The 26,459-nt window shown below is 42.9% G+C and overlaps 1 protein-coding gene across 6 annotated transcripts; it reads right to left on the bottom strand.

Moving 5' to 3' along the window:
- Nucleotides 1–1,562: 1,562 nt before the first annotated feature.
- On the bottom strand, nt 1,563–26,442 carry FAM149B1 (family with sequence similarity 149 member B1). 6 transcript variants are annotated; one of them, XM_075258551.1, is made up of 16 exons: nt 26,370–26,432; nt 24,623–24,701; nt 24,436–24,546; nt 20,041–20,164; nt 18,977–19,119; nt 15,283–15,399; nt 13,886–14,050; nt 12,751–12,938; nt 12,347–12,480; nt 11,331–11,384; nt 10,472–10,584; nt 9,962–10,180; nt 8,558–8,678; nt 6,622–6,700; nt 5,170–5,280; nt 1,563–1,630 (listed from the first exon to the last, which is right to left on the bottom strand). In XM_075258551.1, exons 2-16 carry the CDS (start codon nt 24,661–24,663, stop codon nt 1,587–1,589), a joined length of 1,764 nt encoding a protein of 587 aa, XP_075114652.1. In that variant the 5' UTR covers nt 24,664–24,701; nt 26,370–26,432; the 3' UTR covers nt 1,563–1,586. The 6 variants fall into 6 exon arrangements, 5 of the variants coding, with proteins under 5 accessions (XP_075114652.1, XP_075114651.1, XP_075114650.1 ...); XM_075258550.1 differs by lacking the exon at nt 1,563–1,630 and adding an exon at nt 2,533–3,017 and having other exon boundaries at nt 26,289–26,442; XM_075258549.1 differs by lacking the exon at nt 1,563–1,630 and adding an exon at nt 2,533–3,017.
- Nucleotides 26,443–26,459: the final 17 nt, after the last annotated feature.

Raw genomic sequence — 26,459 nt, 5'->3', positions numbered from 1 at the left:
ATTATCCGCTAGCCATTGTAACACCTGTTCCTGGTGCTCGGGCCTGGTTAGTGTTGTACCCTGCACCCTACTTAATGTGACCATCAAGCCGGGGACTGTGGGGAAGCGCAATGCTTGCTGCCCCTGAGGAATAGGCGCGGGATGCGCTGTAGCTTGACCGCAACCTTGGTCCCCAGCTGCATTTCCACGCCCCCATCCTCATCCCTTTACACTAGCCTTACTCATTTTTAGATGTATATAAATGCGAATTTTATGGTGTATACACCGAGGAAAGCTGGATTGACCTATTTGGCCTGACGGTTTGACTGTGTATACCACTAAGGTTTTTGTGGAGTATACACCAAGGAAAACTGGATTGAGCGAATATGGACTCCTCTCCCTGCAGTATAGCTCTGAATAGGTAAGTATGGAAAAATCATCCAGCACCGAAACCAGGATATGAAAAATATATAATTTCTTCTTTATTTCATGTTCGCATTAAAATGTGACAAAATATAACACGCAGTCTACAAAGAAAAGCTTGCGTCAGACTGACGCGTTTCGGATGTTGTATCCTTTCTCAAAGTCTGGTCGTTACTGAAACTCACACCACCATTTGTAGTTGCTAAAGCCGGCCCATCACCTGAGGTTAATCTGAGCCAAATTAATGAGGCTTGTTTAGATGCAAACCACAAATGGTGCGGCAAAATCGATAAACAACACACAAAAATACACATCTTACAAAAACACAATAAAAAGTTATTTCTATATCAACCATTAAAAACACATTATAAACAACTTGAGATTGAAATTCCTTTGGATATGAACCTTCCTAATCCCGGTACTCAAATTTATTATTAAATGTGCACGATCTGAAATACATGCTAAGCAAGATTACCAACCATAGTCTGTCTATTATTACTGTGAGTTAATAAAGACATATGACAATAAATACCCCCCATAGGACCAGTGAGTTTTAATAATTGTACCATACCCAACTAAGACTCACAACGATAAATTTCCTTACTCTATTTTTCGCCCGAAAACACTCCACATAGCCAACAGAAAAGAAGAAAAGAAAAACTTGTGAACTTATATAAGCACATGACCGAGTCCATATTTTGTCCATGATAGATAGCGTTTGAACCGCGAGATCTTGTATTCTTATTCTTCTGAATAGAGCTGTTGTTCAGTTTTTCCTGTCTAGCAGAAGCTAATCCCTTTGTAGCCCTCAGCAGATCTCTGTCCCTATCTCTCCAAGCCGCAAATGAAACGAACATGGCGGCCTGATATTCGATTGAATACCTATTCGATCGAACGCTGTTCGCTAATCTCTATTAGTTACCCAAAGCTTATGGATCTTATTTTTTACATTTTAAGAGAAACCAGTGACCTGATTGGGTTCCCATAGGCAGCTACCACATGTGGTTGAACACCCAGATAGCCTGTTCCAATCAGACTCCCCAAACGCAGATGTGAATGGGGCCTAAAATATTTATTATATTAAGAGCGGCATTTCAGCAAAAACTCTATAGGGGGTCACTTCAAGAAGAAAGAGCAAAGAAAACATGGCACAATCTCACTTTTGGTTTTTCTGGTTTAGCCTGTTACATATGATGTTGGTATAAATTAAGTCCTAGAGGTGTGGCAACTTGTAAATCAAAACCACCAAGTAACTATGTATCCTTTATAGTACAATAAATTAGAACTTTATTAAATTTGTATGTAAAAATACATATGTACACAAATGAGGTTACAAGTGCTGTCAGTGAACAAAACCTGCGTCAGTTTGCTAAGTTATCCCACAGTCGTAAAACACATGGGCCTACAGACATCTAAAGAAACTGCCCTGAAAAGGTTGTGATGAGAGAAGATGTCTGAGAGAAGAACTGCTTACGCTGGGTTCACTCCAGCGTCCGGTCTCCGTTCTGAGGTTTCCGGGTCCTGCTGTGAGCGTTTTGAGCTGTCTGCGGCGAAAGCGTTTTTTTTAAACCGGACACAAAGTCTTGCATGTCCGACTTTGTGTCCGGTTAAAAAGAAACGGTTTTGCCGCGGAGAGCAATCAAACGCTCACCGGCGCTCACGGCCAGACACTTTTCAAACCCATTCATTTGAATGAGTTTGTAAAATGCCGGCAGGTTTCCGTCTCCTGCCCAGTTTTGGGCAGGAAACGGAAACCTGAAAGCGGAGACCCCGGGCGCAGATGTGAACGAGCCCTCATACGTACATGTGTGACCATGCATCAAGGTCTATGGCTTGTATATAGTTAATAATATAATCAATTATAGCTTTCAATACACTTCACAGAGTCCAATAGAACTCTATGGGCACATCAGAAATAGAGATCAGTAGCAAATCCTGAGGTATATGATGACCATGTAGCCTAAACAGGATGTGAATAGAGTCATGCAGCAAGGAAAGGAAAGCTCTGCAGTCAGAGTCCTTGACATATATTCCTTGAGATATATATATATATATATATATATATATATATATATATATATATATATATCTCAAAGATATAGATATACATATATTTGATATATAGTTGGAGTTAAATAGATACATGCAATTTTAGCAAACGTCTTTGGTACTTAGTTTTGCTAGAAAAAAACAAAGCTTAGTAGATTGCAGAAAGTGGAGGTGCAGGATTCTGTCTAGCAGAGATATTGTGGAGTCTGTTATTCCAAGAGTGCCAACTGTATGCAGCCAGAATGTGAACACGTTACTTATTGCTAAGCCCTCTCAATGGCAGTCCAATAGTCCAACTTTGCAAATACACATTTGTTTGTCCTTGACATATAGGTTAATGTGAGCACATCTACTCCTTAAGCCTATTGTCAACGGAGGGATCTGATCACGACTTGGGACCTAAAATCATTGCACCTGAAAGTGCTGGTGAGCTTTGGCATCTTGAGTTTTATAAGACATGGAAAATAGTTTATGACACGGTCCTCATTGCCAGAACTTTTATAGTCCATGTCTGCTTCTGGTCAGGGGTCCACCTCGAGACTTTATCATTAAATGCAGCGGGATTCCTTAACACACACAAAAAAAAAATAAATGAAAAGAGTATTAGATACCACACATAAACATTATCACAAAATAGAAAGTGCAGATTTATATTTAAAGGGGTCTTCTGGGACTTTAATATTGATGACCTTTCCTTAGTATAGGCCTCGGGTGTATGAAGGGGCTGAGTGCATGTAGTACCAGGAACAGAATATAAAGTGCTGTGACTGGTGAGCACCAAAGCCCCTTCAAACAGCTGATGGTTGTGGCACTGTTTGATCAATGAGATATTGATGATTTAACAATAGGTCATGAGTATTAAAGAAAACCACATATTCAATCCAACAATGACTAAATATCACTGCTGCAGGAGGCTGTATATTCCCATGATCATGGCATTGTAAATGTATCGCACAGTTACTACTATCATCTGTGCCATTTCCATGAATGGTTAGAATTGCCAAGAGATGGCTGGTGTTACAATTAACCTCTAACATGCCAATGAGAACACCAAAGAACCCTAGTGCGAAGGGGCTTAAGTGTTCTATTATGTGATATGTTCCTTCAGTGAGCTGGTTATGACTCACAGACACTAAATGGCCCTATAGATTCAGACAGAAGAAGTGAGTCTTCTAGCCAAACCTGTTGTTATGGCACGGAGTACAATACAGATCTCTTCTCAGCAGTTCATCACATCCTGCAAAATAATCAGCCTTAAAAGGATTCTATCATTAGGATCCCTTTTTTAACTAATATGTAGGAATAGCCTAAGAAAGGCTATTCTTCCCCGCATCGCTGTTCCGTAGATATGCCGATTTTTCTCAGTATACTAATGAGTTTCCAGACAGCACAGGGGGTGTGCTCTTCTTCCAGCGAGCGTGTCTTCGGCATCTAAATACCGCTCAGTCAGCTCTACCATCAAACAGAGCCAACTGTGCATGTCTGTTCAGCCATTTTCTTGTGGCCGCTTAGACGAGCAGTATGGCTCTGTTCAGCCATTTTCTTGTGGCCGCTTAGACGAGCAGTATGGCTCTGTTCGGCCATTTTCTTGTGGCTGCTTAGACGAGCAGTATGGCTCTGTTCGACCATTTTCTTGTGGCTGCTTAGATGAGCAGTATGGCTCTGTTCGGCCATTTTCTTGTGGCTGCTTAGATGAGCAGTATGGCTCTGTTCGGCCATTTTCTTGTGGCTGCTTAGATGAGCAGTATGGCTCTGTTCGGCCATTTTCTTGTGGCTGCTTAGATGAGCAGTATGGCTCTGTTCGGCCATTTTCTTGTGGCTGCTTAGATGAGCAGTATGGCTCTGTTCGGCCATTTTCTTGTGGCTGCTTAGACGAGCAGTATGGCTCTGTTCGGCCATTTTCTTGTGGCTGCTTAGACGAGCAGTATGGCTCTGTTCGGCCATTTTCTTGTGGCTGCTTAGACGAGCAGTATGGCTCTGTTCGACCATTTTCTTGTGGCTGCTTAGACGAGCAGTATGGCTCTGTTCGACCATTTTCTTGTGGCTGCTTAGATGAGCAGTATGGCTCTGTTCGGCCATTTTCTTGTGGCTGCTTAGATGAGCAGTATGGCTCTGTTCGGCCATTTTCTTGTGGCTGCTTAGATGAGCAGTATGCTCATGTATACAGCCACAAGAAAACGGCCGACTGCACATGTGCGGAATTCATATGCCGAGACAGGATCGCTGGAAGAAGACAACACAGAGGAAGTGGCGATGAAGATGGAGGCGGTGCTGGAGAGTTTTTATGCGCCCCCAGTGCTGTCTGGAAACTCATTAGCATACTCAGAAAAACTGGGATATCTATGGAACGTCGGCACAGAGAAGAATTCTAAAGGTAGGGGAAGAAAAGCCTTTCTTAAGGTGATTCCTACATGGTATTAGTTAAAAAAAGGGATCCCTTTACTGTCTACATTAACAATGTAAGATGCATTTATATATGTTCCATTATTTGTATTAAAGTGGTTTTCTGGGCAAATAATATTGAAGACCTATTCTTAGACTAGTTCATCAATATCACATTGGAGGAGGTCGACACCAGGGACACCTGCCGATCAGCCATTCTCACCAGCAGCTATACTGAGAAGGATTGGTTTTAAATAGCATTTGCTCAGAAAACCTCTCTAATGGTCCGGTGCTCACAGAGTAGCTGCAGGACACAGATTATGTCATTGTACTAACCTGAGGGTTGGTCATTCCTGTCCTCTTTTTTCTCATTTATGGATTGGCCCCATTGTAAAGAACTGGCTGATGAGCTCAAACCAATACCAGTTACTCCAATACTAATGGCATCTGGAAGCAGAAGAAGAATCAAGTTATTATTACTATCCAGTTATGTAATATGCCTTCTAGGAGTTAGAGCACAAAAATAGCATAGTAAAGCCATATGTGTAATGTCGCCATTGATTTCCATGGCTCCCAAGTACTACTATATTTCCCCCCTGCCTGACTGGCCGCAGTTCTCTCTGGGGAAAAAAAATAGTTTGCTGGTGAAAGGCCTTGTAGCCAGACCCAGAGTGATCAATTGTTGCCACATTAGATCCATTCTGAAATGGGTTGTATGTGATGGGGCAAATTCTTTAAAGAGATTTTCTAAAATTTAGTTATTAATGACCAATCCTTAGGATAACCCATCACTATTAGACCGTGGAAAGTCTGGCACCCACACTGATCATCTTATAGCAGGAACTGTACTGCCAAACTATATAGTGTACAGAGCGGACCGACCACTGTAGTGATGTGCAGTAACCTGGCACAACACTACAATGTGTCACAGAATTGTGTTGTTTAGGGTCTGTACAGTTTCACTTCTGGGGCTGTGGCTTTCATCTAACTGCAGGGGGTTTCCTAAAGATAGGTCATCAATATCTATATCCTGGAAAACCCCTTTAAGACAGTGGTTGATCTAGTGACCAAGTTATATTTTGGGAGATCATCTACTGTAATATGTAATATTGGGGATACCTAGTACTACATTTAATTCTAAGGTTAGTAAATAAGAGAGGTTTTATTTTATCATCCAAAGTAATGGAAACCCTGAAATCAATCCAAAGTCTTCTAGGGAATTTGTGGTAGGAGACAATGGTTTCCAGAGGACCTATATTGTATATATTCCTATGTGGGTGCTTAGATTTGGGATTCACTTGCATATTGTAGAGAATATGCAAATCTGTCTCCCAAGATGTAAACAGGGAGACAGTGCCTCTGTTATGCTGCCCTCTATAGCAAGCACCCTGAACAACATGCCCGACTTCCCAGAAGTCTTTACTGCATGATGCGAGGTTATGACCAAATCAATTGCACCTATTGCATATTGTAGGACATGTAGTTACTAGGTTCAGGTCACCTCATGTGCTCCCTACAATACTTACATTACTTTCTGTCTGCAGGGAAAACCAAAAGATAGTTACAGCGCAAATAATACTCCTATGTAACGTCTCATAATATGGAATAAATAACCCCCCACATCAATAGCAGCCAACAGAAGACAAAGTGGCGCGGTGCTTTCCTAGCATTTGGTAATTGGTACAAAGATCTAAGACAATGCACCCATTTAGGATGTCAGTAAGAAGTAATTGTGGACAAGGTGATATACCACTGTTACCACAGGAAAAAGTAAAATTCTTACATTACCTATTCCTTCAGAACCTCTTCTGTATCTAAGTGGATTTGGGTGTTCCGAAATGACAAAGGACCTCAAGACATCATCTGGCTATGGAAATAAATAGCATGTTACTGCCGGTAGACTGTACAATCATGTAAAAGGATGAAAACACAGCAGTGACGGAACATCATAGGCACTACATGCTTGGACACACATGCACACGCCTTTATAATGATGAACAACAGAATACATGAAGAGGTGACCAGCAGTCTGTGAAAACGCCAATAAATCCGCCTATGGAGATCCTATGTACAGGCCACCAATGTGAAAACCTAGAAAACTATTTAAAAGGCACATTGGAGCGAATTCATCACGATTGGCATATTATATACCGGTCTTGATGATTCCTACATCAGCAGATGATTTGTTAGATTCATGAAGAGGCGCAGGGATCAACACGCATGTGCAGAAATCTAGAGTTTTTTGTCTACATTTACACCACAATGGCCGCATAAATTTTAGTGTTTGTCTCCGGCATTGGTTCTATCCACAATCCGTCCCGTTCTTTTTTAGAAAAGTGATGAAGTTGGCATAAAACACCATTTGCCACTATGTTAGACGCAATTGACCTTAAGAAATTGATCCTGTAGCTTATGGCTTGGTTACAAGCACTCCCAAATGATATGGACCAAGGAAGTTTAGAGCCTAATTTTATCTAGAGGTCAATGGAGATTCTTAAAGATGTTCTGAACGCATGCACTGCTAGCAGATATAGATTTAAGATGGCCTTAAACACCAGAGCAAGGATGGCCCAAACTCTATCATGGAAGAAAGGTTCAACTATTTTGTGTGTCCATGTGCCTACTGCACCCTGATGGCAGGTGAAACAGGGATTGGATATGATGTCTGCCAGCCACTTGTTCCCATATTACCATTGAAATAAACATGCACACTTGGCTGAGCTCAGCTGGCATCTCTATGGAGGGGGCAGAAACACTATCTGTATGGGCAACTTTAGTTGTCTTGTGTTTTTTGGGCCCAGTGTATAGATGATAGGGTTTTCCAACTAAGTAAAAATTACAAAGTACATGTCCTATAATCATATAATGATCAGAACAATAATGAGCAGTGAAAGTATAAGACGCTAATTAATTTCATATTCACAAACGGGGTTTCTTTGTAGTCTGTTACCATGGAGACATAAGTTTTTTATGACAGAATTTTTTTTAATCAAGTCTATTTAAATATTTTCGTTATTTTAGCTGCATGGGGGCAGTAGAACACGATGGGTTGTACACAGATTTTCAATGAAACAGGACAATGCTGCACATGACAGTATCACACAGTATTGTACTCACATGCCAGTGCAGCATACCTAAGAAGACCTGCTGCTATACTTTGCCACTGTGTCACAAATTAACTCAAACCATCTGTAGAAGTAAAATATTTCAGGGACTTAAAGAACTGAACTTAGATCAACCAGAGACAGTGAATCTTAACACCAGCAATAATGTAAAAGATAAGAGAGGATAATAGCTCACAGTTGTCCTCAGTGTTTATGTGTTGTAATGCAATATCTCATTACATATAAAAGCTTAAACATAAGTAGGATAGGTAATAAACAAAACGCACCTTCCATCTTATACAACTCCCAGTTATACGCAGTTTCCCAACTAAAACATTAGTGTCATATTCACAGGATAAATCCCATAGAGTTGAACAGAATCAGCCATATGCACACACAAGCCCATCTCCTCATTTAGTCTGGATGCAAAACCTGTTGTACTGATAGGCGAGTGTCCCATATCCAGGTACGGATATGCTAGAAACGTCTCATATAAGAAAACCCCTTTTAAGCCCTATTCTTACTGTAGAGGTACAAAAGCGTTCCTGGTGTTTTTGTTTTTTTGGAAACCTGTTCACTATATGATGTAAAAAATACAGATGAGACTTTTGAGCACTTACTGTTTGTCTCTGTGATCCAGGTAAGTTGTGGTATTCTGTATCTGAAGTTCCAATGGGTGGCAGGAGATTATTTCGGTTAAATGGAACAGGGGAGCAGGGCAGCTGGTCATTTGCAGTTTGGCTGTTCCCACCAAAAGATACAAGAATCTTGTTATATACAATAATCTGAAATGTAGCTAGACTTCCTTCACATGGGGTTTTCGAAGGAGTTACATATTGATGACTTATTCTGTGACGTGTGATACTAGGAACCCCTACAGATCAGCTGCTTGAAGTGGCCTGTTTGCAGCTCAGTGTCATTCACGTGAATGGGGCAATATCACATATAGCCACTACACAATGTATAGTCCTGTGCTTGGCATTTACTGAAAAATCCAGCAATGATCACTCAAACACTGCCATTTCTTCAAACAGTTGTCAGACACCCCATCCCCCAAACAATCAGATACCGATGACCGATCCTGAGGATAGGTCATCAGTAGAGATGAGCGAACACTGTTCGGATCAGCCGATCCAAACAGCACGCTCCCATAGAAATGAATGGAATCTCCTGTGACGCCGGCCGGCCGCCGGCAAAGTCAGCTTCACAGGTGCTTCCATTCATTTGTATGGGAGCGTGATGTTCGGATCGGCTGATCCGAACAGTGTTCGCTCATCTCTAGTCATCAGTAAGTCACTTTCAGTAAGCCCCTCCAATAATGCCCTTGTCTTTCTGTACAGTGGGAATGTTTAACTCTGTATCAAAAGACTAGAGGTCTGAAATTCTGTAACCTATCTATATGAAATCAAATTAAATTACGGGTACACCTTCCTGTCCTAGACCACCTTTACTGACCTATCACTAGTCTAAACTACTAAGAATATTAGGTTTCAATTTCCAAATCAACCTAGCCCCCAGGACTATTAGTTATCAGTCTGTAACTACTCAGGACCACCATGGGTACTAGGTATCACCATTAACCTCTCCATCACCCTTAGGGTGCATTCACATGGAGTAACATGCTGTGTGACCTGGCACGTATACGCCGTGTGAGATTTTGAGCGCCATATACGCTCCCATTGATTTCAATGGGAGCCTGGATCGTATACGCCACATTATTTTGCAGCCGTAAAATCACGGCCGCAAAATAACACGGCGTATACAAGACTAACTCCCATTGAAATCAATGGGAGCGTATACGGCGCTCAAAATCTCACACGGCGTATACGTGCCAGGTCACACGGCACGTTACTCCGTGTGAATGCACCCTTAGACCAACAAGGATACTGGTTATTACATACTAAGACCACCAATGCTACAGGAATACAGTTGTTAACCCACAATCAGCATATATAAAGAAAAAAGTTACGTATAATCATATATTACATATTAAAGTTGACAAAAGTAAAATAAATTGGACGTACAGTCGCGTTCCTCTGATGACTTCTTCCATCTTTGGCGTCCCTGACCTAGAAGGATTGTTATTGATAGGATGGAGTGTACGAGGAGGATTACGTCTTCTTGCAGAAGGAACATTGTGAGACAGTGATGAAGAGCTGTGCTCTAGTGAGCGGCCTGGCCTTGGTTTCCCAGAGATCAGTGCAGCAGACATTGGCCTCATGGGTGATTTATCATCTGGATCTCTACAGGACAGTAAAAAGTTTTTCTGGTTAGGTTAAAGGAACATTCAGAGAAATGGTCTATGCAACGGTATTTTGATGCATAACACAATAATCTATATGTATTTACTTCTACTATTTACCACTGGGCTGTGCAGGGTACTGCAGCTAGCGCCATTCACTGCAATGGCTGGGGTGTCAGTGTGCCATATAGTGAAGATGCTGCTGCAGTGAACATCCCAGAGGTCAAACTCCCGATGGTCACAAATAATACGATGAGATTAACCCTTTAATTGCCTTAGGTGTGATACTCACAGAACCTTCTCCATCAGATGTAAATTCCTTTGCTGTAATGGGATTCCATGGATCATCATTATATCATTCAGGTTCCGCTGATTCATGATACTTCCCACTTGAGAACGATTGGCCTACAAACAGATCCAAATAATACTTTAGCCTTACAGAGACTCGAATATGTCTTCTGGCAGACTATGATAGTGCGTTTTTGAAGGAAATCTCCAGCTTTTATCATTAGAGATGAGCGAACACTGTTCGGATCAGCCGATCTGAACAGCACACTCCCATAGAAATGAATGGAAGCACATGTGACGCTCACTTTGCCGGCGGCCGGCCGGCGTCACAGGTGCTTCCATTCATTTCTATGGGAGCGTGCTGTTCTGATTGGCTGATCCGAACAGTGTTCGCTCATCTCTATTTATCATCATGTCATGCCTGTGTCCAAAATGATGTGCCAATTCATGTCTTTATATATCTTTTTAGCACTAAGAGCTGCATTTTTCTCATACACAGCTCCAAATTCCCTACACAGACATAGGTTCTTACAAACACATGCTGGTACAGGGACTTTAGACTCCATGCTATCTTGTCATAGTATGCAACAGTATGTAGGCACCATGTAGGATTTTTTTGATTTTTTTCTTCATGCAAGGCATTTGGCACCCTATACCAGGAACTAATTTAATAAAAAATTTTTATAAATCAAAAAAATATATATATGGCATTCCAAAGGAGGACATTCATGTTAAAGGTTCCCTACTATAAAACTTGCATACCAATAGGTTAGGTATAAAATAGAGTCAGTTTCTTTTGGCTTTACTTATATAAAGAATAATGGTAAGATAATCGTGTAGTTGGTTTATTTCAGTATACGTACATGGGTAGATTTTCCGCTCTTTTTTTCCTTGGGGACGTGGTTGCATTTTAAACACTACCACAGTTAAGATGTGAAAACAGACAGGATAGATAGAAAGAGAACAGAATAGAGTTAGAGAGATAACAGTGAAGGTGGAAGGTAGAAGGTTAATAGACACAAACAGACTTCAATGGAAAGATCCCAGGTGAATAAGTAATGTGAAGATAGATAGTAAATCCCATGATAACACCATACCATTAGGTCACACTTGTAGCAATAAATGTCCTGTTTGGATTAAGACATCAATAGTCAATCTGCACATACTAACAAATCAGGGGAACCCAGCAACAAGTGTTTTATTTCTCTGTAGCGCCACCACAGGTAAAATGAAGAATTACTATTAGTGTGTTGTCTGTGTATTGTGTCAATGTACTGCATCCCTCAGATTTCAGAACTATTTATTTTTTTATGCAGACATGTCTAGCAACCAGAATTGTGTATTGTAAGTGTAAGATATCCATTTTGGCACAAGTTGTCACTTAAAGGTGCCATACACATTAGATGAACATGAGCTGATCCTGCCAATTGCAGCTGGGCTGGCTAAACATCTACTTTGTCCCAATTCTCTCAATGGGAGATATTGGTGGAAACAAGGCTGAAGAGTACTGGAGTTCAACATGTCCAATCCTTTTTTCTCACCAGAGATAAGGTGCTGCTAGAAGTGTATATAGCAGTAGCTAGTACCCCATTAAGAACATGGAAACTTTAGGGGTAGAAGGATCAGAAGAGTTAACCGTCAGTCAAATCGCCTTGCACATTAGAATGAAGCCCAAGAATCCAGACACTTTTGGCAAGACTCATCAACAATCTAACACACATAGAAGCAGCCTGTAGATGGATGACAGTATGTCTGATCTTCGGTTCCTTTAACAGACAAGGGCTACCACAGTTGAAATTAAACATACATGTTCAGGGGTACTCGGAAAGTTCCATATGTATAATAACCATACTAAGGCTCAAAGGGTAATTTTCCTTACCAGATTAGGGGAGATAGGAGGAATTTTGGAGTGAGAAACAGGAGGTAGAACCAATGGAAAACGCTGGAGTGGAGCATAGGGGTTGAGTGGTTCTATCCTTGTGGTCTTGATGGTTATATCATGTCTGTCATCATCTTAAAAATAATCAAGAAAAGTTACAGTTACTATGTGAGTATAAAGGAAACTGAATTATAACATATTAAGACACGATAATATAATAACATCCATGTTAAGAAAAATTACTGGAGATCTCCTTCTAACCTTCTAAGACATTCTTACTACCCACTAAAGCAAAGGAATGTAATAAACTGAATGTAACCCCTACCACAGTTTTATACCCCCAAAACTTGTACACACTTTTTCAAGCTAATAATTCAGCTGTGCTAAAACCCCTCTCTTCTTACCGGTGATGGATTCCTCCCAGTGGCGGCAAACAAGTTCTTCTAGACATGCCATAGTTTCCCTCCAAGCATCATCAAACAGACAAGCCAATACTGCCTCTTTCTTGCAGTACTGTGGAGATATTGGGGGATAGCCCATCTTCAGGCTGTCCAGGGACATCACTCGGTTCCACTCAAATAATTCATCATCCCTAAAGAGCAAAATGAAAACCTTTATAAGTACAATATCACAAGGTAGACAGGCTGTACGCAATATTACCAGCAACAACTGGTAATTGTCCATGGACTGTGTCTGATATCCATTCAGCTGCCAACTCATGGACAAGAGGAAGGAGTTTCTAATCTCCTTACGCTAGGTTCACACCTGCGTTCTTCTTTCCGTTCTGTGCTTTCCGTCTTCTGCATGCCAGAAGACGGAAAGCACAGACCAGGTCCGGCCGTGAGCGGCGGTGAGCGTTTTATGCTCTCCGCCGGGAAACCGGATTTTTTTATCCGGACACAGAGTACTGCCTGTCCGACTCTGTGTCCGGATTATAAAACCCGGTTTTGCGGCGGAGAGCATAAAATGCTCACTGCCGCTCACGGCCGGACATCTCTCTCACCCATTCAAATGAATGGGTGAGAGAGACTCCTGCAGGTTTCCGTCTCCTGCTCTGTTTTAGGCAGGAAATGGAAACCTGCATAACGGAGTTCACAACGCTGATGTGAACGAGCCCTTAGCTATTTAAGGCCAAAGCCAATTGGCGACTCACTGGAGCTCTGGACATGTATGTCTAAGGACAGCCAGCTTGGGCCTGTGACATCAGACTGTAAATTTACTGCAGTGCCATCATCACATAATATGTGCAATCTCTATCTAGGGGATATGTGCCAGAGGTCTAGGCTGATACATATGATGCCCCTCCGCTCCAAAACATCTTGTTCAGATCCTTTCAACTACTGAAGGCTAGATCCATCTTGCTGCATGGTAGATCTAATATGGAGGTGCTGCTGAAGGTCCTATTACATACTTATTACCTATACTGTGGACCATACTTTAGGCAATCTTCCACTATTTTTCAGATTATTTAGAAGAAGATAAATTTAATGGCAAAATCACTTCTACTTCACCTACAATATCTTACTGTATAATACTCACTTATCTCGACTGTCAAAAGCCAAATATTCCTCCATTGTACCATCTGACATGATTACCCCCACACCTTCATCATCCTCATCCTCTTCAGTACAGAGAGAAAAAGACACTGGAGCAGTGGTATCACTTGGGGTAGACAGAGGAAACCTTGTACCAAAAATACCGAACCTGAAATACAGATGGTAGATCAGATATATAGAGAAACAGGAGCAGCTAAAGCATTCTATAATGTAACTATCTGAAGAATTCTGTAAGAGCTAGTTCACATGGGGGGCGGTAAGGCGCATTTTGACACCGAGAGTGACGCGGGGAGCCACATCACTCTCAGGTCAAAACTCGCCTGCCACGACTGTCACGGTTGCGGCTTTCCCTTCTGGAGTCGGCTCAAATGAAAGGGCTGACTCCGGTGGTTGCTGCCGCAAGGTGGACGCTGCGGCTCAACGAGCCACAGAATCTGCCTGAAGAAAGGGCAGCTTGCTTCTTTTTACCGCTAGCAGAAAAAAGAACGCTAGTGGTCTCCATAGACCACCATTGTGAGCAGGTGGATTATGACGTGGATTCCACGCCATAATCCGCCCCCTCTGTGCCCGTGTGAGTCAAACCAATAAATTCATGTGTTTACATAAACAACTAACTACTGTACATTGCTACACAAAACAGCTACAATTTACATACATTCACTTAAAGGTTCTGCCTCAATATCTGCACGTTTAGCCAAGATTTTCATTTTAATGGGAGGCTACCTGGTTACTATTTAGTGTGTACTGGGGTATCCAAACTTACCCTCTCCTCCCAAAAGCAGATGTCCGAGAAGCAAACAATGGGGATATTGAATTACAACATTCCAGATCCTGTTATTCTAAAACTGCCACCAGAGGTATTTGGCAGTGGATTACTCCACTCCATATTGAATGCCCATAAGAGCTTGGTTAATCCCAGTATGCATGTGTACATGGATAGGTCTGGAGAAATATCTGTCAGATGTTGGCTATCTACAGCGTATGGCCTGATCTAGCTTTTACAGCAATCAATAATTCTTACCTATAATTACCTAAGTAAAAAAGTCACAAATACAGTTCATACTGTGTGGAGAAGTGGTCATAAGCGCAAAGAAACCCAATTAAAGATAAACTGGCTATAGTATTTTTTTTTTTATTTTTTTTTTAATATAGATTGTAAGCCCCATACAGGGGCTCACAATGTCCATTTTTCTCTAAGTATGTCTTTGGAGTATGGGAGGAAATCCTTGCAAACACAGGGAGAACATGCAAACTCCTTGCAGATATTGTTCCTGGCAGGATTCAAACCCAGGACTCCAGCGATGCAAGGCTGCAGTGCTAAACACTGAGCCACTGTGTTGCCCCCATCTACAGTACTTTTTGTGTGCAATGTGTACTTACTCACTGGACTCTTTTGCATGGCTAGCACTGAAGGGTAGGGAAGCCACAGTTTCAGAGTGGCTGGTGTACCAGCTGTACCCATCATCTGCAGGAGGCACTACCTGTTTACCCTGTATTCTGAAATATATATAACGAAACAACAGATATTAACCACAACTGTTCACATAATATTCGGTAATTCAGTAATGCGTTTAATTGGCCTGGATGCTACATATCTATATCTATATCTATCTATATATACTAGCTTTTACCCGCGACTTCGTCTGCGGTGATTTGAGAATTGGGCAGACACAGACGTGTGAAACTGTAAAAGTGCTTAAAAAAGTTTGGTGGGCTAGCAAATGTGATGTGATGTGTTGTATTGTGTATGTCGTGATACAGACAATGTGATGTGTTGTATTGTGTATGTCGTGATACAGACAATGTGATGTGTTGTATTGTGTATGTCGTGATACAGACAATGTGATGTGTTGTATTGTGTATGTCGTGATACAGACAATGTGATGTGCTGTATTGTGTATGTCGTGATACAGACAATGTGATGTGCTGTATTGTGTATGTCGTGATACAGACAATGTGATGTGTTGTATTGTGTATGTCGTGATACAGACAATGTGATGTGTTGTATTGTGTATGTCGTGATACAGACAATGTGATGTGCTGTATTGTGTATGTCGTGATACAGACAATGTGATGTGCTGTATTGTGTATGTAGTGATACAGACAATGTGATGTGTTGTATTGTGTATGTCGTGATACAGACAATGTGATGTGTTGTATTGTGTATGTCGTGATACAGACAATGTGATGTGCTGTATTGTGTATGTCATGAAACAGACAATGTGATGTGCTGTATTGTGTATGTAGTGATACAGACAATGTGATGTGTTGTATTGTGTATGTCGTGATACAGACAATGTGATGTGTTGTATTGTGTATGTCGTGATACAGACAATGTGATGTGTTGTATTGTGTATGTCGTGATACAGACAATGTGATGTGTTGTATTGTGTATGTCGTGATACAGACAATGTGATGTGTTGTATTGTGTCAGACAATGTGATGTGTTGTATTGTGTCAGACAATGTGATGTGTTGTATTGTGTATCTAGTGATACAGACAATGTGATGTGTTGTATTGTGTATGTCGTGATACAGACAATGTGATGTGTTGTATTGTGTCAGACAATGTGATGTGTTGTATTGTGTATGTCGTGATACAGACAATGTGATGTGTTGTATTGTGTATGTCGTGATACAGACAATGTGATAGTGGAAAGCTATATGTAAAATGTGAGTGAGTAGAGTGAGGGCTACTCCTGAGGTGACAGTAAGGAGTGTGCAGGCAGGTTGAGGCAGGAAATGCCAGGCAGTGTGTGTGAGTCTATAGCTGGGGCTAGGAGTCCTGCTTTTGTGAGTCTCCTGCTAGGAAGCCATGTTGTTTAGTGGCACCAAAAGTAGCCTGTGACTCAATCCTAAGGGAAAACTATGTTTGTGGAAAATTGCACGCAAATCCGTCCAGGCGTTTTAGCGTGATTGAGGAACAAACATCCAAACTCACAAACATCCAAACACACAAACTTTCACACTTATAATATTAGTAGGATTTATTTATATATACAGTGTTGGCTAAAAGTATTGGCACCCCTGCAATTCTGTCAGATAATACTCAGTTTCTTCCAGAAAATGATCGCAAGCACAAACTCTTTGGTATTAATATCTTCATTTATTTTGCTTGCAATGAAAAAACACAAAACAGAATGAAAAAAAAAGTCAAATCATTGATCATTTTACACAAAACTCCAAAAATGGGCCGGACAAAAGTATTGGCCTCCTCAGCCTAATACTTGGTAGCACAACCTTTAGACACAATAACTGCGCACAACCGCTTCCGGTAACCATCAATGAGTTTCTTACAAGGCTCTGCTGGAATTTTAGACCATTCTTCTTTGGCAATCTGCTCCAGGTCCCCCCTGAGATTTGAAGGGGGCCTCCTCCAAACTGCCATTTTGAGATCTCGCCACAGTTGTTCTATGGGATTCAGGTCTGGACTCATTGCTGGCCACTTTAGAATTCTCCAGTGCTTTCTCTCAAACCATTTTCTAGTGCTGACCTGAAGTGTGTTTTGGGTCATTGTCCTACTGGAAGACCCATGACCTCTGAGGGAGACTCGGCTTTCTCACGCTGGGCCCTACATTATGCTGCAAAATGTGTTGGTAGTCTTCAGACTTCATAATGCCATGCACACGGTCAAGCAGTCCAGTGCCAGAGGCAGCAAAGCAACCCCAAAACATCAGGGAACCTCCGCCATGTTTAACTGTAGGGACCGTGTTCTTTTCTTTGAAGGCCTCTTTTTTTTCCTGTAAACTCTATGTTGATGCCTTTTCCCAAAAAGCTCTACTTTTGTCTCATCTGACCAGAGAACATTCTTCCAAAACATTTTTGGCTTTCTCAGGTAAGTTTTGGCAAACTCCAGCCTGGCTTTTTTTATGTCTCTGGGTAAGAAGTGGGGTCTTCCTGGGTATCCTACCATACAGTCCATTTTCATTCAGACGCCGACGGATAGTACGGGGTGACACTGTTGTACCCTCGGACTGCAGGGCAGCTTGAACTTGTTTGGATGTTAGTCAAGGTTCTTTATCCACCATCTGCACAATCTTGCATTGAAATCTCCCGTTAATTTTTCTTTTCCGTCCACATCTAGGGAGGTTAGCCACAGTGCCATGGGCTTTAAACTTCTTGATGACACTGCGCACGGTAGACACAGGAACATTCAAGTCTTTGGAGATGGACTTGTAGCCTTGAGATTGCTCATGCTTCCTCACAATTTTGCTTCTCAAGTCCTCAGACAGTTCTTTGGACTTCTTTCTTCTCTCCATGCTCAATGTGGTACACACAAGGACAGAGGTTCAGTCAACTTTAATCCATTTCAACTGGCTGCAAGTGTGATTTAGTTATTGCCACCACCTGTTAGGTGCCTCAGGTAAGTAACAGGTGCTGTTATTTACACAAATTAGAGGAGCATCACATGATTTTTCAAACAGTGCCAATATTTTTGTCCACCCTCTTTTTTATGTTTGGTGTGGAATTATATCTAATTTGACTTTTTGCGGTTTTCCATTGAAGACAAATTAAATGAAGATAACAATACCAAAGAATTTGTGATTGCAATCATTTTCTGAAAGAAAATGAGTATTATCTGACAGAATTGCAGGGGTGCCAATACTTTTGGCCAACACTGTATATATATACTACAATATGCTCAACATGTTCCTGCGGAGGGGAGTCAGCATGTTATCTTTTAAATACAGAGTATGGATAGGTTCACACCTGCGCCTGTTCTCTGTTCACGTTTTGAGAAAAGTCCTGCAAGCAGGACATTTCTCTCCACATTTTTCAGGCAGAAACCACGGGTTTACGTGGGTAACCGCTTCATAAGTGGATTAACTTTTCCAGAAGACCCAGGTGCAGGTGTGAACCTAGTGTATGATGTGGTTTAGAAACCAAGAATAAAGTGAAGTAAAAAATAAACTTGGTTTAAAGGGTTTTCTACCCTTTGCACTGTAAAATGAAGCAAGGTTTTCGGTCTCCGTCAGACATTTTATGCACCACGAACAATTTCTGAAGGGTTTACTGCATTTTTCCCCACACACATTTAATGCCCAAGCAAACATGGTTAGAAATGAGTTCAGTACCGGAGATGTGGGAAGGATGATGTCCATTGATGGCACTCTTCTTGCAGACCTTCCACAAGTGTACTGGCTTTCTGCTCATACAGAAGTTCGTCAATTTGCTTGAAAATCTTCTGCACTTGTCTTGTCGCAGCCTGATCAAACTCCTGTGAGGAGAAGAGAGACAACGTAACACCAGAAGTCCAAACAACCAGACATCATAAGGTCATCCCTGTGTGGTTAGGGATGTGTCCAATGTGAACATGTGACAAGTCCATTATTGATGTAAAGATTTCCCATCAGCTGATTTCTCCATACTGAGTGCAGCTTTTTTTACAATGGTTGTTCACACTGGCTAATACATGGAGGTCTTGCAAGGAGTAACCCTTTCTAGTATATCAACAAGGCCTACTAGGGCATATTAGCAAAGATAACCCATTAAAATTGGAATTACAGCTTGGAACAACCTTAAAAGGTAACCTTTTAGGTCTATTTGGAAACTTAAACCATCCATAGGTCTTTATGGACTGGTGGTTAATGTCCCTAATAGCCCAATCCTTACACTGGCTCTGCCTACAATGAGAAAAAAAAAACCTTTATACTTACCTGGCTTCTGCTGCTCCTGAGGCCTGTGTAGCTGTTCAGTAAAGCTGGAGTAGTGCACCTCAGCTTCATTACGCAGGAGCATCAGAGATAAGTCTCAGACTCATCTCTTGGAAAGTATAGAGGGTACAGACAGTGATGAAATACGGCTATTTGGGACACTAAACCACAAATCAATTAGTACATTTAAATTAGTGGTTTTGTGCCCAATATTGACCTGACAGGTCTCCTGTAAAAGAATATATTAGCTTCTTGATCTAGCCTGTCATATAGTCAATTTAGTACCAAAGCTCCAAACCAGTGAATCATCTAAACACTACCACCAAAACCGTGTGAGCCATTTTCAACAGTATAGCCAATAGAAGGCCTTTGATGGTGCCTTTGATGGATCATTATGTACCTGAAGACAGGACATTTATATGTAATATGACATCAGACAGCCTGATAATCGGAAGCTCTGTACACACAAAACTTGTATTTCTTACATCAAAGCCCCAGGACAAAACCGAGCTGTTATCCGTTGACAGGCCGGCACAACTCTGGAACTCTGACCATGAAACCTCTGTATCATTCCTTGGGAAACCAGAAGTTCTGGAAACATCAGATTTGCTGAAAACAAGAATACAATGGATCTTTATTGTGGCATAATAAAACACAGCATAAATAGATATATGAAATCATGATAGATAGATAGATAGATAGATAGATAGATAGATAGATAGATAGATAGATAGATATGCCACTCAGGAGGCATACTAATATGGTACAAGGAGGAGCTCAAAGAACACGTAAAAGCTACCAAACGTGGAACTAATCACATATGGATAAAAATAAGCAGCTCCATCCTCAGCGGCCAGCAGGACATCTATCTCTGTGCAGTATATATGCCCCCACCAGGGTCCCCCTACCACGACCCCGACACTTATGAGGTCCTACAAAGGGAAGCTGTCCACTTCCAACCCAAAGGCAGAGTACTAATATGCGGAGACCTGAATGCAAGGACAGGCACAGAGTTAGACTACCTGCCTCCTGACGACAACCCACATACGCACGGTAGTGAGATCCACCACCCAGAACCCACACAGACAAGAAGAAACAGCCAAGACAGAATTGTCAACAAGAGTGGGAGACAACTGCTGAACATGTGCCGAAGCCTAGGACTGTACATAATAAATGGACGTACCACAGGCGATCCCAGAGGACGCTTCACACTAAACTCTCAAGTGGGCAACAGCGTGGTGGACTATGCCATTACAGACGCAGACCTGTCAGACATTGAAGACTTCACAATCGCACCTGACTCCCATCTATCAGACCACAACCAGATCCTACTATACATGAGAACCAGGAACAAAACACCCATACATGAGCCCCAACAGTCCGGCCTCTACAACCTACCAAGACACTTCAAATGGGCCAACCACCCGGCCATAGAATATACCAACGCAACCAAGCGACCCGAAATCAAGACACTGCTCACAAACTTCCATACAAACACCTATCAGCCAGACCAACAGGGAGTCACCAGAGCTGTGAAGGATCTCAAGTACATCCTACAGACCACAGCAGAACTAGCAGGCCTGAAACCAACCAAACCAATAAGACAAACCAACAAACAGTCCCACAAATGGTTCGACAGCGACTGCAGAGCACTACGCCATACCCTAAGAAGAGCCTCCAACCAAAAACACAGGGACCCCAACAACAAGGAGGTGAGGGAAGCCTACAAAAATCTATGCAAGCAATACAAGGGCACCCTCAGAGAGAAGAAACAGAGGTACCTCTCCCACAAAATAGAGCAACTAGAGGACTCCCTCCAGGACAGCTCATTCTGGGAGACCTGGCACCACATGGGCACAAAGCCCAAGAAAAACTCTCTCCACATCCAAAATGGCAATATCTGGCTCAACTACTTCAGAGGTCTCTACAAAAACATCCCAGAAGAAGAACTAACTCCAGAACAGCAACAGATAATCACCAAACTGAGGGACATGGAGAAAGTCATCAAAGACTTCCAGAACCCTCTGGACTCACCAATCACCATAAAAGATATACAGGAAAGAATTGCCCTGCTGAAAGGCAAAAAGGCCAGTGGCCCTGACGGCATCCTACCAGAGATGATCAAATATAGCTCTCCAGCAATACACGCGGCACTGGCAAAGCTATTCACCCTCGTGCTCAATGCTGGACACTTCCCCGAAGACTGGAACAAAGGCCTCATAACCCCCATCTACAAGAATGGGGACCAATATGACCCCAACAACTACAGAGGGATCTGCGTCAGCAGCACGCTGGGGAAACTGTTCAACAGCATCATCAATAACAGAATCCTTACCTTCCTCACACAACACGGGGTCCTCAGCAAGAGCCAAGCAGGGTTCATGCCAAACCACCGCACCACAGACCATATCTACACCCTGCACAGCCTCATCAAGACACACGTCCACAACACCAGAAGAGGCAAGATATTCGCCTGCTTCGTAGACTTTAAGAAGGCGTTTGATTCAGTATGGCACCCAGGCCTACTCCTAAAACTCCTAGAGAGTGGAATAGGAGGAAGAACGTACGACGTCATCAAGAGCTCCTACACCGGAAACCAGTGCAGTGTGAAGGTGAATGGGAAAAGGACAGCATACTTCCAACAGGCCCGAGGGGTCAGACAAGGCTGTAGCCTGAGCCCAACGCTCTTCAACATCTATATCAATGAACTGGCTACAGCCCTGGAGGCTTCACCAACCCCAGGCCTCGCCCTGAACGACCGGGAGGTGAAGTTCCTGCTATACGCAGACGACCTCCTACTCCTGGCCCCCACCGAGAAAGACCTCCAAGAAAGCCTGTCAGTGCTGGAAAAATTCAGCACCACATGGGCCCTACCCATCAACCAGAAGAAGACCAAAGTCATGGTATTTCAGAAGAAGGGCCACCATAAAGCCTCCACCACAATTCACACTGAACGGCTCCACACTGGAGAAAACCAACAGCTACACCTACCTGGGGCTGGAGCTCAGCCAATCAAGAAGCTTCAAAGCAGCAATAGAAACCCTGAAAGCAAAAGCCTGCAGAACCTTCTACGCCATCAGAAGACAACTGTACCACCTCAAACCACCGGTGAGGGTCTGGCTGAAGATATTTGACGCTGTCATCTCCCCGATCCTTCTCTATGGCAGCGAGGTTTGGGGCCCAGCCACCTACCCAGACCAGTCAAAGTGGGATTCCAGCCCAACAGAGAACTTCCACCTGGAGTTCTGCAAATACCTGCTCCATGTCCATCGCAACATCACCAACATAGCCTGAGGGCAGAGCTAGGCAGACTCCCCCTATGGCTCACCATACAAAAGAGGGCGCTAGCTTTCCAGGCACACATCTAGGTGAGCAAGCCCGACTCCTACCACCACCAAGCATGGCTAAGCCACCTGAGCAAACCAGACATTCAACAACCAAACAACAGCCAACCACCAAACCAAAAACACCAACAGATGATAACCAAGGCCGAAATAAAGGCGACCACAGAGGCAAACAGAGAGCGGTACATTGAAGAATGGAGAAACGAAATAAATAACTCCAAGAAACTCACCGTGTACCAATCCCTACAAAGGGACTACACCATGGCCACCTACCTGGAGAGAATACGCCACCCCAAGCACAGACCTGAGCCCTGAGCCGGTACAGACTGAGCGCCCACAACCTAGAGATAGAGACGGGGCGATACAGGCAGACGTACAAGCCACGGGAGAAGAGACTGTGCCAACACTGTGACCAGGGGGCCCTAGAAGACGAGACCCACTTCCTGCTACACTGCACCAAATACTCAGCTGTGAGGGCCGTCTACTACCAAAGACTCTCTGCCCACATCCCAGACTTCATATCTGCGGACAAGAAGAGGAAACTCTACATCCTACTGGGAGAAGGAGAGGCCACTGTGGAGATTGCTGCCCAATACGTGTCCAGCTGTCACCAAACAAGAGGAAGATGAGACTCCACGGACTGTTATATTTATCCCAACACACCCGCCCCACCCCACCCCCACCTCCCCATATAGCGGTCACCAACGAAGAGGAAGATGAGACTCCACGGACTGTTATACCCCAAACCACTCCCCCCCCCATACCCACCACCCACCCATGAGATAGATAGGGAGATAGATAGATAGATAGATAGATAGGTAGATAGGAGATAGATAGATAGATAGATAGATAGATAGGTAGATAGATATGAGATAGATAGATAGATAGATAGATAGATAGATAGATAGATATGAGATAGATAGATAGATAGATAGATAGATAGATATGAGATAGATAGATAGATAGATAGGTAGATAGATATGAGATAGATAGATAGATAGATAGATAGATAGATATGAGATAGATAGATAGATAGATAGATAGATAGATAGATAGATACTGGGTCTGGAGGTAATCTCTTTTTTTAAGCGGATTAGGTTTCTGTTTGCAGGGTCTCTAAATAGACCCCACAAACAGAAAACCAAACGCACGTGTGAACCCAGCGTAATTGAGATGTGAGAAATATCCATGTTCAGCATGCACTTAATAATCTGAATACAGACACCATTGACATGCAGAGGTTTTCCAGCCTCCCTCTCTACTCTCTGTCCAGCTGCCTCTATAAAAATTTTGATTTAGAAGTGTGCCTTACATGATCTGGCTATAACCAGCGCTCTCATTGAAGTAAATGTAAGCAATGTTGCGTCTTGTCCTGCTAGGGCACAACTGCATTTAGCCTGGCTGTGGTCAGGCTGCAAACACAAAGGAGGAAACAAAACCCCCTGTTCTCAGGATCATAGGGGACTCAGCGGTCAGACCGCCACTGGTAAACTATGTATACTCTGTCCGCTATAGTCTGTCCCATATAATATGTACCTTTCACACTCAGAGGCCACCTCATATCTTTCACTGCCAAGAGAGCCAGAAAGTCCTTCGGCTTTGTCTGGATGAGGATGGTTTTCTGCAGCTCTTGAAAGGGTTTGATTACTAGAAAATAGATAATATTCTGATTATTATCTGTTACAGAGGAGAGAGACACACATATATTGGACGTGGGACTTACATCTGGGATGTCTGTGATACTGGTTTGTATCTGGAAATCATCCTAGTACACAAGTCACACTGTCATTTCCCCTTGATGCCTGTGGGCCACAGAAATGTTCACATTACGGCAATACAAACAACTTAATATATACAACAACTACTGTGGGACCTGTGATGGTCGCCATTCTTGCTGTAACCTAGGTTTTCCAAAACCACTAGAACTAACCAGAGCTGATTATAAAATTAACAACCTTATATAATAGGACAGATCAATTTTGGAAATTACATCATTTCTGCTGCAGCATACCTCCCATCATTCGGAGGACAGAAAGAAGGACAAAATATGTGGCGCAAATCGCAAATTTAGCTCTGCCCACTTCTACATTGACTCTGCCCATTGTCACCCATTTTTCTTTGTGACCCCACACAATATAATGCTCCTACAGTCACCCTAACATTATATGACCCCACATTATAATGTTCCCTCCAATTGCACCACGGTATGAAGTGCCTCTCCTCGTGCTCCAGTTTAAACTGCGTGCAAATAGAGGGGGACATTACACTTGGCCAGCTACCCCACAGTTTACTGTATTCCTCCATCTCCTCCTTCAGTGTAATGTCCACTCCGTCATCTGTCCTCAGTTAAATGTCCCCCCCCCCCTCCATTTGTCCCCAGTTTAATGTCCCCCTTCATCTGCCACCAATTTAATAGCCCCCTTTTCATCTTCCCCCAGTTTAATTTCTCCCTTCTCCTGCCCCCAGTTTAATTGCCCCCCTACACCAGCCACCAGGCTAATGTCCCCCTTTATTTCACCCCAATCTAATGCCAAAGTTTAACATAATAAAATCACGGCTACTCGCCTCCCTGTCTCTTCTCCTCTAGTGAACAGGGAGCTGCAGGCGCAATATAAGTGGAGTCATCACATTGTGCCTACAGATCCCAGTGTCGGAACATAGAGAGGGGAACAGGGATGAAGCAAGAACTCTCCGCAGACAGCTCATGCTTCACCATTGTACTCAACTCATCTGCGTCCTCTCCGTACGCAGGCGAGTTGATACCGGAAGGTTGGGAAGTATGCTGCAGTGTGTAAATGGTATTCACTAGAGTACCTAGAAGGAATCCATGCAAACACAGTGAGAACATACAATGTTACTGTAAACACTGCAAAATTTCCACACTGCGCAAAATCTGCAGCATTTCAGTCCAGTGAACCCTACAAATTGTACAGCGCTGCGGAATACGTTGGCGCTATATAAATAAAATGTATTATTAGTGTCGACATACTCTGACACGATGGACATGTGGTTTCTAGCTTATATACTAAAATACAAGCCATATTGGCCATCCACATCCACCTTAGTAATGTCATAGAGCCTGTGTAATAATACAGTCGCAGGATTATTGTACACCGCCCATATGTCTGGCTCGGCCACAGTAAAGATAATATCGCTTGAATCTGCCGCAGAGCCGTGTGTACTCAGGCTTAGACGCATCCTGATGCCCCCTGTTGGTTGGTGAAGGTAGTTATGCTCTAGGTATATTGAACCTGCAGAACCACAGGAGATAGACAGTCTACGGGTTGGAAGATTAATCCAAATGTCTGAGAATTTAGATTCAGTGCAAATCCCCAGCTCACATGTACCAGTCTGGAGAGTCGGGTCCAGCTTGATGCACGTCCGCCTACCGGCAGAGAATCCTGTGACTTGTGGTCCCACATTTAACCCTTTCCTCTCTGCCCAGCCGCGGTCATCCCCTTTTTTCGTACCTGCTGTGAATAGTCCGGCAATTCGTAGCTGTCAGGCCGCCGTAAGGACGCTCTGTAGTCGTCATGGCTCCCGGACACGTCACTGCCTGC

Source organism: Leptodactylus fuscus, chromosome 10 (assembly GCF_031893055.1).
Source record: "Leptodactylus fuscus isolate aLepFus1 chromosome 10, aLepFus1.hap2, whole genome shotgun sequence".
In the NCBI taxonomy this organism is placed as follows: Eukaryota; Metazoa; Chordata; class Amphibia; order Anura; family Leptodactylidae; genus Leptodactylus; species Leptodactylus fuscus.
Note: the sequence above shows the minus strand (reverse complement) of the source record. Positions and strands in the feature narration are given on the sequence as shown.